Source organism: Schistocerca nitens, chromosome 7 (genome assembly GCF_023898315.1).
Source record: "Schistocerca nitens isolate TAMUIC-IGC-003100 chromosome 7, iqSchNite1.1, whole genome shotgun sequence".
NCBI lineage: Eukaryota > Metazoa > Arthropoda > Insecta > Orthoptera > Acrididae > Schistocerca > Schistocerca nitens.
In genome coordinates this window covers 543,378,269-543,390,746 of record NC_064620.1, presented here as the reverse complement: position 1 = coordinate 543,390,746, position 12,478 = coordinate 543,378,269, and the positions used below count along the sequence as shown (strand labels likewise).

At 42.9% G+C, this 12,478-nt stretch overlaps 1 protein-coding gene across 1 annotated transcript in view; it reads left to right on the top strand.

Moving 5' to 3' along the window:
- The window catches only part of LOC126195260 (dachshund homolog 2), a 1,077,114-nt gene that overhangs the window by 686,270 nt on the left and 378,366 nt on the right, over positions 1-12,478 (top strand). The window contains exon 7 of the mRNA XM_049933786.1: positions 6,203-6,279. Within this exon, the coding sequence (XP_049789743.1) occupies positions 6,203-6,279 (77 nt within the window). The remainder of the gene's footprint in view (positions 1-6,202; positions 6,280-12,478) is intronic.

The window sequence follows — 12,478 nt, the reverse complement described above, 5'->3', positions numbered from 1 at the left end:
GATTCAAGAAATTTTCTCACCGGCAAGGGGAGGCGGTGGCCTAAAAATCCTGATAAGTAGTGTCTGCATCAATTTCAAACCTCCCCGCAGTGTTTCATGGCGTGAGGGCATGTGGGACACTGTTGGTGGTGGTCTGCCCTTCGTATGCAGACGTTAAGTTTGGCCACTACCTTGGCGCTATTCGAGAGGAGAGTAGTCTCTGTGCTGGCACCGAATGTCGATATGGTGCGATATCTGTGTGTGTGTTTTTTCTTCTACACATTGAGAAATATGTTGGAACGTATTTGATACTGAATGAAAAATTCCATAAAATGACGCTGTATTTTCTATGTAAATAACAAAAAATCAACTCTGTTATTATCTCAGAATGTTTGTTGTTTACGTTAATTGTCAGATCCAATTAAAATAAAGGAGTAATTTTTTCTTACACCGTTTTTTGCTGCAGGAAACCACCACTGCAACGAAAAAACAGCCAACGTGTTGTGTTCAGCATGAACTAAATGAAATAATAAACGTTAAGAGCCGTCTGAAGATGAATCTTCCTGTTTCAAATGAGTTACGGCGTTATCTTTTATTCACAAGTAGCATTATTAACAGTGGGTGCTTGGTATTTTGAAGTTTTTGTAAGAATTAACCTGTATGTTCACGATACGCGTCACGTACGTTCAGCCAACAATCTGCTCGCGTCTGACGTTTAAAATGTGTAAGTGTAGCAGCAGATTTGACTTTAAATTTTTGACAGACGGTCTTTATCGAGATCATGCTTTGAAATTTCAAGATGTGTTGAAAATTATATAGATTGAAACTCTTAGCATAAGAAAAAGTTTCATTTAGCAGCTATCGTTGTTTTCCAAGATGTCTTTTATGAATTTCAATAGAACTGGTAACTGATGCGTTTAATTTTAATATATCGTTATTGTCGCTATTGTGGTCTTCAGTCTTACGACTGGTTTGATGCAACAGCCTACGACAGAGCTGGGTTCCTTGGGACACATAGCGACTGTATTTTCCCCTTGCTTTCGGCCGCTCGCAGTACCAACATAGGAAAGCCATGCTGGCTGATACTAGGAAGCCAGATAAATCAGACATCCAATCCGTTGCGCTTGCAACTACTGAAAAGACTGCTGCCTCTTTTCAGGAGCCATATCTTTGTGTGGTCTCTCCACACTCCTCAGTTATGCTGCACCTACTGTACGGCCTTCTCCTCCGTAGACGCATGCAGACTGCCCCACCTCGGTAAAGTCCACGGTTCTTCGGCAGTCACACTGGTGTAAGCTGCAGGCAATAGCAACCGAAACGTTGAAAATTTCAGCACGTATCACGCAGCAACATACCCAAGAAGAATCTTCCTGGATTCCAGCAAACACTTGCAGAAGAACTCTACCACTCTCTTATAAACAAGGGTTTACGAACGTAATTGTGCGAGTCGGCTAGACGCGCAATTAGTACCGACTAAACTCCCAGGTCCTGGCCGCTCGCCTCGAATTATTTCACGGCGCATTTACTGCGAAGAGAAGGCGGCGCCCAGCGTCGGCGAAAGCGGGTGAAAAGTAATCTTATGATTTTTTAAATGGATGGAATTATCTCTGCAATCTCTCGGCGGCGGCATAAGTCTTTTGGCCCCGCGGGGACCATCATCGCCCCGCCGAAATCCTGTAATCGCGGGATTTTTACCCCGGCCGGGCGCGCCTAATGAGGAAATGCTTTTACGGGAGAAGGGGGAGGGGGTTTGCCCCGTAATGGAGAAGTCCTAATGGGCCGCGAGCGCGCCAACAATAACGTCAATTATAAAACTGCGAGGCGTCCCCAGCGTCGATGGCGATCCGTGTCTCCCACCCTACGGGGAGAACAGGCCGACTTCTCCAAGCGGGCTGCCTCCGCGTCTCAGCGGCTGAAGGCGACAGGCAATATAACTTTTGGAGCACCCTGTGTCTGTGAGTTTCGGGGTGTAGACAAAAGTAATTCCAAGTCTAAACGTTGCCACCCTGATCAACACTTTGTGACCGACGTCTGTCTACTTACTACCTTAAAATAAGGAATATCAAGTTCGGAATCTTACGATTTTTGCTAGTGAGAAATGGTAGTCGTGTATGTAAATCTGAGCACACTCGTGATCGTTGAGGGTCTATGGCTTCTCAGCTATTTTCTTACGTCTTATTTTTGTATACAACATACAACACTTCCATCACCCTGTTGGGAACTTAATCAGGACTCAATAGACAGCTTAACGCCGGTATGACAATAGTGCGGCCCCTGAAGGAGATCACAGCATCAGCACAGAAACGGTGCATGAAGAGGCTGAAAAGACGACACTGTCATACGACTTGTTACACTTCATTTCTTCAGTTGTCCTCCTCCAAGTTCCGGTAAGCTCTCACTACACATTCTGTGTTGGTTTATTTCGCAACAGTGGAGGTCTGGTAACCCTAGTGATTTCACACATCCTATGGAAATATGTTCCGAAACTTTGTGAGGTCATAGAGGTAGGCGAAAGTTTTCGAGCTTGTTGCGAGGGGTTTTCTGCGCAGTTGAACGCTGAACCAAAATTACACCCACGTTCTTCACAGGTTTTTGGTATACAGGGTCTCTCTGGAGGAACGGTCGATGTTCAGGGATATGACAGGAACGATCATTGGAAGCAAAAAGGTCTAGAAACATAGGGTCTAAAATGCATACTTCAGGAGCTGTCAGCACTTACCTTCGCTACTGTGAAACACATCTCATCTACTGAAAAAGTGCTCATAGCTGTTAATGTACGCACTTTAGAGCTCATGTTTACTGGCAAATTTTTTGTTGTCTTAGGCCATTCTCCCAAAATACGGAAAGCAAAGAGCTTGCTGTAGAAGATATGTGTTTCACAGCATCGAAAATGAACAAAAGTGGTTCAAATGGCTCTGAGCACTATGGGACTTAAAATCTTAGGTCATCAGCCCCCTAGAACTTAGGAATACTTAAACTAAACTAACCTAAGGACATCACACACATCCGTGCCCGAGGCAGGATTCGAACCTGCGACCGTAGCAGTCGAGCAGTTCAGAACTGAAGCGCCTAGAACCGCATGGCCACCGCATGGCCGAGCTCATACCTCTCAAGAGAACTTATTTACTAGAATGTTTTACTTCGAAAGATCGTTCCTGTCATTTCCCTGAATACTGACCATTTCTACAGGGACAACCTGCAGTATTTAATAACAAAATCGATGAAAATTTCAATAAGGAGAGATGGCGTCAGGTCTCGCTACCGTTGGTACAAAGCTGTAGCTCACTTGAATGAGGATGGAGACGAAACCGGTCGTGGACTTTTTGAAAGAATAACTGCTGCATTTAACCTGGAGCATCAGCACGGTTTATCCAGGATATTTATTAGCAGTTGTCTAGACGATTTATCAAATCGCTCCGACATAATCTGTAAAAGATGGATTTGGAGCTCGACCAATGAGTTTCGCAGTATTGCCTAATCTGAGAGGTGTGCTTATCAGAGGAAGGATTGCCGCGGCTTTCCGGGTGGTCGCTCCCCTTTCCGCAAACGCCCGCGATCTGTCGCGGCGAACGCTGCGTAGAAATCTGCGCCTGTCTACCCGTCCGGAAATTGTGATGGAGGAGGGGTGGGGGAGGGGGGAGGAGGGGCACCATATGGCCGTGACATCTGCTTTCCCGCAGATTGGTTTATGATACAGCCGAGAGGCGTCACGTTCCGTATCCTTGCGTGGCGGCCAGTCGGTGTCATATTTATCATTATCGGTAATAACACGCTGCTCTGTTGGATAAATGATTAAATGCCTCCTGCGAGAGCCCCGCGATAAGCGTTATTGATTTGGCGCCCTTATCTCAGATAGCTACCCTGCCAGCGCCCGTGCCGTCCGGCTCCCAGCGCACAGTGGGGCCAAATATTCTTTATTTTCGTAGCAGTAAGTCGCTTCGAGGTCCCTCTGAAAAGCGTGAAGCTAAAAAGTCCTGAGCTTCCTACACGTTTTGCCGTTTGAGGTAAGGGCGGCACATCACATGGCGGATGTAACTCAGACAACGTCTTCCAAAAGAATTATAGCAAGCATTTTCCCATCAATAGTGACGGGGGTAACTAGTAACGGAAACATCTACTCCAAAAATTACAAATGGAACAGCAACATCTAGTGAAATGGTTCTCTAGTTTGTGAGTTTATGTCTCGAGTACTCAGTGGTTTCCTCAGACAGGGAACGGACCCTCTTCGAATTCCTTCGTACATTTTGAGGACCAGTGCTCGAACATGAGTTTCGCAAAGCAGTATGACACAGTGCTCAAGAGAAGTGGAACAAATCTCCGCTTATGATTAAGTCTTCTGAGCGCTGTTAAGCACAATACACGTAGAATTTTTGACAGTAGTGGCCGGTAGCCGAATGCAAAGCATATAAAGACTAATAATCGCAAGATAGCTGGTTCGAATCTCGCTAATAGTAACTCTTTTAAACTTCTAACGAAATTCCACATTTACGAACAAATGGAAATTTAGAATTTGTTTATAAAATAATCTTTTAGACTACCAGTCACGATTTTCTTTTTACTTATGTTGTGAGGTGCATTTTCGTGTATTATGTCATTATGTGAAATGTTTTGGATATGTGACGAACTGCATCGTTTTATTGCTTTTACTACAGAAAACATCATGAACAAATGGCATAATGTACGAAAAACACGCTTGAAAATGGGAATCGTGGTTGATACGGCATAACACACAAAAAACGCACTTGAAATTGGGAATTATTTCTTGAAACACGTCGCGCAAAAGATAAATACAAATAAAATCGCGAATGGTAGCGAAAAATGTTGAATAACAATGGGTTTTTAGATTCGCAGGTTTCCGCCAATTATATCTCATGGGTAAAACAAAAATTGTAAATTTTAATTGACTAATATTGAATGTAATTTCTCAATAAAGTATGTTTGTATGTTCAAATTTTGGTATATAAGAAACTTGATACATACATACTAAATGCATTATCGTTAACTTAAAAAATTATATACATCAACAATTCTGTTTAATATCTAGAAACAAAGATATTTTATTTTCTATTTGATGTTTCGCATTTTCGTTACAAATTTTAATTTACTGTAAATATTCAGATTTTCATGCACTTAGTAATCAAAAATAATCTATTTTCTATTTAAAAAGTTATGATTTAGTATTTATTACATAGCATTTTCATTTGTTAATAAATATAGATTTAGAATGAGAGAAAAAAGAAATTTGCAACTACCGAGGTTCGAACCAGCGACCTTACCATTACCGGACTTTTACGCTATGCTCCTAATTGCGCTTAGTAAGTTCAAAATATTTTCTGTTTACTTCATAAATCTTCAAAGATGATTTCTTCGAATTTATTTATTTTAGAATTGCGTCACACTGCCTTAGGAAACTGATGACTGATGTCCAGGCACTAATATTAAAATCCTGTAAGCATAAATGAAACCGAAGGAGATCAGTCCGATGTGTTTCCAGTTCGAAACTACCGAGTTGGGTAGTTGATAGATTTAGGCATGTTGGTTGTAACCTTTGTGCTGTTCGAGAGAAATCGCTATGCGGCGGTTCGTAATTTTGCATTCTTCTTCCACAACAACGAAAAAAAAAATTACTCAGTTCTTGACAAGAAGTTATATGTCTACGTCAGCGGTGTGCAGTTCTGTAGTCAAGGTAGTGTGGGTCTTTGGAAGGTTAAATGAGTACATACACATTTCAGTCTGTTATTTAAAAACGATCGTTTTCGCACTGTGTACTGTGCATAGAATACCGGACATCGTCGATAATTGTGTATAAAAAGAAGAACATGTCACCAATTTGTGTTATGAAACACACAGTATCAATATGGAACGCAGGCTTACTCGTGGAATTTCTTCGATTAAATCCTCTCGGGTTACCAACTGAGTCACAGCGTGAAGTCGTCGCAACGTTTCAACGTGTTTCTTCCTTCTTATCATTTCGCCTGAAGATGACGAGTTCGAAGCTCCTCGAAACGTTGCGGCAACACAACGCAACGACTCGTCTAATGATCCGAGAAGATTTCATCGTAGTTTCAGTGTTTGATTTTTACCTCCAAGACTGTATTACTTAGAGAGTGAGTTGGATTTCGCTGACATATTGCATTGTGATGTAAATGCTTTGAATGTGTTGTGACTACCACGTCGCTGGTTGACGATTTTGCTGACGGCGTGTTCCCGTTGTGTGTTGCAGGCTCAGAGAAGAGCGCGGCGAGACGGAACGGGCCTTGGCGTTGGACCACAAGGTGCGGGACCTCAGTTCGCACAACGGTTAGTATCTGTAACTGCATCTACACGCTGCCAATACTAATTGTACCTGTGGCCTACTCACCACCTGCTTAGATTTATTCACAGTCTCACAGACTTCCTTTACAACTGTCAGAGCATGACACCGAATTGCTTTAGCACCTGGGAGAATTAAATAGCAACTATCAAATAAACGCATAAGAAGAATGATTATTATAAACTGCGTAATAGCGCAGGGTAGGCAGAATAAAATTTGCCCGGAAAACATTTCATGCACCTTGAGACAACATCTACATCTGCATTTACGTGATTACTCAGTTTTCACAGTAAAGTGCCTGGTAGAGGGTTCAATGAACCATCTTCATGCTGTCTCTCTACCGTTCCACTCTCGAACGGCACGCGGGGAAAACGAGCACTTAAATGTTTCTGTGCGAGCCCTTATTTCTCTTATTTTATCGTGATGATCATTTCTGCCTATGTAGGTGAGTGCCAACAGAATGTTTTCGCAATCGGAGGAGAAAACTGGTGATTGAAATTTCATGAGAAGATCCCGTCGCAACGAAAAACGCCTTTGTTTTAATGATTGCCACTTCAATTCACGTATCATGTCTGTGACACTATCTCCCCTACTTCGCGATAATACAAAACGAGCTGCCCTTCTTTATACTTTTACGATGTCATCCGTCAGTCCCACCTGATGCGGATCCCACACCGCACAGCAATACTACAGAATAGGGCGGACAAGGGTAGTGTAATCTGTCTCTTTGGTAGATCTGTTGCACCTTCTAAGTGTTTTGACAATGAATCGCAGTCTTTGGTTTGCTCTCTCTCTCTCTCTCTCTCTCTCTCTCTCTCTCTATATATATATATATATATATATATATATATATATATATATAGCAAAGTTACATCATCTACTAGACGTAAGAGTGACGTAAGTTGGGTTGCCTCTCTTCAGTTGCGTGAAATATTCCCCGCGACAGTATATACAACCTATTAAGCATATGGCGTTAACTGATTTAGGTTTAAGATTTTTGTGATATGCCTCCACATTCCTATAAAATATTTCAATAAATGTCTTTCCTTGGCTGTGGTCACCATGATGGGTCACCTATAATGGAAGCCAAAGTGTATCGACAGTTCACATAATAGATCTCAAGCATGGATTATCTCATGCAACGAAACGAAAAAAAATTCTATCTGCGGACCGAAGGATGCTTTGAATAGCTGGAGACCTATGCTATGACTTCCCATCAAATTCCGTGTACACATTAGTTAAAACCTAAAATATGCTAGGGTGAAATAAAAGAACAAATTAACAGATTCGGCCCCAACAGACTATGTAACACTCACTCTCGCAGGACGATCATGCAACTTCTAGTTTTCCTGAATTAGAATATGCATTCCCTCCCTACAGTATTCTCGGAGCACTATCGATTTCACTCCGACACAGTGTAGATCAGCATGGATACTCTGCAAACCACACATAAGTACCTGGCAGAGAGTTTATCAAACTACCTTCACAATGATTCTGTATTATTCCACTCTCGAACAGCGTGCGGAAAAAACGAACACCTATATCTTTCCGTGCGAGATAGAAAACGAAGAACTCAGTGAGACTGTCTACATACCAAGAACACCTACGACGGTTTGTGATGATGTAGCAGCCTGATACAGAAAGACCAACTTATTGAAAAAAAAAAAAGGCTCAAATGGCTCTGAGCACTGTGGGACTTAACTTCTGAGGTCATCAGTCCCCTATAACTTAGAACTACTTAAACCTAACTAACCTAAGGACATCACACACATCCATGCCCGAGGCAGGATTCGAACCTGCGACTGCAGATGTCGCACGGTTCCAGACTGTACCGTCTAGAACCGCTGTGCCACCCCGGCCGGCTATGGAGCAAAAGTACTTCAATTAATTCCAACAGATGCAGACAATATTGTCTACACCGACTAGATTTCCAAATTTTTCATCATCTTCTACAGAATTAGACGGAAATTCTTAACATAGAGGCAGATCCAAGATCATAATATCACATTATCAAGCCCACTGAGGTAGTATGAATGTATACAAGCCAGTTAGAGTTTTTTCGACAGAGGTGTTTTGCTCAGCCATAAGGGTAATGACGAGATTTGGAATGAAGGAAGCTTAAACGACATATTCCTCTCAGCTATGCATTTATATGCAGTTAAAAATTCTACTAAATTGAATAAGAACACTGTTACCCAACATAAATGGTGTCACACCAGGACAACCTATGAATTCTGGCTGAAATGGGCTATGCTCTACTACAGCTCATTGTCTCCTTCAGAGATGAAAAAAAAAAAACATTCACTAAATAAACAACATAAAAATCAGTCTATGATGAGGTTAAACAGTCGCTGTAATTCGGAAAATGTTACAGACTACAGTGACATAGTATTTATATTTATCGCGTAAAAGAAGGAATGGAGTATCTATGAGCATTGAAGTCTACCGTCTGCGAAGCTTGGGATTGCTGGCTATTACCACAGCCTCGCTGGGCGACTACACAGCGGGGTGAAGTAGCCAGCAGCCGCTTCCCTCGGCCCTATCGGCTCGGCCCACATGTTACTGTCCGTACAGTATCGCGGTGGGCCATCCATCGTGGCTTACGCGTGTGGTCAGCGGACGTCTCCGTGAAGGATATCTGCCGGTCGACTCGCCACTGCACGACGTCTCCCCAGTAATTGATCGCGACCACTCCAGACCTACCCTTCCGCAACAATATCTCATTCCGCACCACACGCGTCGTGCATCTGCAGCGCAGACAGGGAAGCAACTAACGCTGAGCCCATTTAAAATGTTGTCCATAGATGCGAATGGAAGGAATTACCCTCTTCTGCTTCTACTGTCGGCGTCCAACCCCAGAAACGCTCGCCTGAGTACTGGAAAGTTGGCAGGGTTGATACAATCAGAGTGACCCTGTATAATCTACCATTTTCTTTCTCAACTTCGAAGCCGAGATCCTCATGTAACCGATTCGAATCCTGACGATGCGAGAAAATTTCGTCTACAGTATTTGGTCGCCAATGGTGACGCAATGTTTCTCATCATCAGATGTTGAGTCAGTCTCCAGGGCTGAAAGCCACACCGTTCGGCAGTGTTTCGTGGCCTGAGAGTTTTACGCTCGGAAGTTCGAATGAACGTATTCGAGAACAGGCTGTGTGCTGCTACCAGGGTTCACTCTCTCCATTTCTTTCATTCCGTACTCAAACACTGCGCTACTGTTGCAGTTATACGCGCAATACAGACACATTATTGACTTGTCACTATCTTAAATAGTATTGGAACATCGGATTCTGTTATTATCCCAACTCTCACTACCGAGCGAGATGGCGTAGTGGTTAGCACGTATTGGGGAAGACGACGGTTGAAATCACCAACAGACGGTCCAGATTCAAGTTTTCCATGATTTCCCTAAATCGCTTAAGGCAAATGCCTGGATGGTTCCTCTAAAAAGGCGCTGCCAATTTCCTTCGTCGTTCTTCCCTAATCTGCGTTTGTGCTCCGTCTCTAATGATCACGAGACAACTCCACTGCGTTAGTACGATGTTTTGTTCGTAAGCAAACAGTTACTGCGTTCTCGTGCTTAGATACTAATCCGTTTGATATATTTACGTTCTTGCTATGTTTTGGTGATCTTTGGGTTCATCTAAGAAAGGTAAAATAGTTGAAATTGCCAGTCGTGAGGTATAAATCTGCCGAATTAAAAGGCAGCCTTGCAGCAGAAACATTTCATTTCATAACATTCTCGACGGAATCCACGGTACAATTAGGTTTCATTTTGGAAATTAAGGCTTCCACATCTGCTAATGTAACGTGGTTCGAATTTTCCACTAAAAACTGAGGCTCCTCGCCTTTCATACAGTGGCGTAATAAAACTACAAACTTTGAGGCTGTTTAGAGGAACGATTTGAGGACAGGAGGGAACCAATGTCCGAAAACATCACACAACGACGGGAAAACCTGTTGCCAGTCACCCCTTCGTCATATGATCTCGAATTTATTCTATTGGGCATCTAATTCAACTACTCACAATGGACATGACAACATTCAGGACGTTAGATGGTGGCCAGAGCGTCCACGCCTGTCGTAATAACACTGTAGAGTCTAGAGCGCTTTCAGCACTTGGCTTCCTATGAGCAATTTGTTCCAACGCTCTGCAGCTCCATGTAGTTTCGGGTATCGTTTTGTTTCTAATTGACTGTATATGATTAATTGAACCAGTTGTCTTGTACTAAGAAGGCAAAGGCGAGCTACCACCTTCAGCAACACCATGCCTAAAAGAGAACTATTCAAACCAGCGTTTGCATTAGGTCCACTATGTTGGCTTTTTTGCTGCTGTCACCCTAAGGAATAATGCACAGATAAAACCGCCACAGGTCGCAGATTATGTGATTTATTGACTAGTTTCTCTCATTGAACGCGGAGATCCTCAGATGGTCTTACAGTAAACACAGCAGATGCAACTCACAAAACGGTGTTGAAGACGGTGCCGAGTGGTGTTTAAAACAACTAACATGTTAAAGCATCCACATCTACATGATTACTCTGCAGTTCACAATTTAGTGCTTTAAAGAGGGTTGACTGAACCACTTTCAAACTGTTTCCCTATCGTTCCACTTTCTAACCACGCGCGGGGAAAACGAGCACTGAAGTAATTCCAGCCGAGCTCTGATTTATCTTTTTTTATGAGAATTATTTCTTCCTATGTAGATGGGCGTCAACAAAATATTTTCCCAGCCGGAAGAGAAAGGTACTGTTTCAAATTTAATGAGGATACTTACCGCAACAAAAAACGGCATTGTTTTAATGATAATCACCCCCATTCGCTTACCATATCCATGATACTCTCTCCCCTATTTCACGATAACACAAAACGAGCTGCCCTTCCTTGGACTTTTTCGCTGTCCTCCGTGCCGGCCGGAGTGGCCGAGCGGTTCTAGGCGCTACAGTCTGGAACCGCGCGACCGCTACGGTCGCAGGTTCGAATCGTGCCTCGGGCATGGATGTGTGTGATGCTCTTAGGTTAGTTAGGTTTAATTAGTTCTAAGTTATAGGGGACTGATGACCTCAGAAGTTAAGTCTCATAGTGCTCAGAGCCATTTTTTGATGTCCTCCGTCAGTACCATCTGATGCGGATCCCACACAGCACAGAAGTATTCGAGAAGTAGACTTGTTGCAATTTCTGTGTGTTCTGGCAATAAATCTCAGTCGTCAGTATGCTCTTCTCACAACATTATCTAGGAGATTGTTTCAGTTAAAATTATTCGTAATTGTAATAGCCAGGTATTTAATTGAATTTTCAGCCTTTATATTTGTGTGATTCAGCGTGTATCCGAGATGTTTTGGATTTCTTGTATTACTTATCAGGATGAGTTCACACTTTTCATTGCCAACAGAGAAATTAATATGTGAGGATGATCGAGTCTGATGGTCGAAACTACGCAACATTTCAAATTACTCGGGATCTGTGGCGAATTTATTCGTACACTATTTATAGCGGTCCCTATATCCCCTACTAGCGAGGTGAGCCTTTAGTTTGTTAGCGAATCTTTATGGTTTTATGGCAGTGGCGTATCAAACTTTTTGTTTTCCACGTTTCGTCCAGAACTGCGCTGGATGTCTTTAGAGATGCCCCTTGGACCCACTGAGTGTTGAATCGATAAGACCCAGCGGGTCAGAGAGCACCACTCTTCGTAGCTGTATGGTCGTGGTGCATGAAACTTTTTTGTACTTGACCTTTAGTCTAGAGCTGCGCCGGACATATTCAGTAGTCCAGAACTGCGCCGGACATGTTCAGGGGTGCCCCTTGGATCCGCTGAGTGTTGAATCTACAGGGTGTTTCAAAAATGACCGGTATATTTGAAACGGCAATACAAACTAAACGAGCAGCGATAGAAATACACCGTTTGTTGCAATATGCTTGGGATAACAGTACATTTTCAGGCAGACAAACTTTCGAAATTACAGTAGTTACAATTGTCAACAACAGATGGCGCTGCGGTCTGGGAAACTCTATAGTACGATATTTTCCACATATCCACCATGCGTAGCAATAATATGGCGTAGTCTCTGAATGAAATTACCCGAAACCTTTGACAACGTGTCTGGCGGAATGGCTTCACATGCAGATGAGATGTACTGCTTCAGCTGTTCAATTGTTTCTGGATTCTGGCGGTACACGTGGTCTTT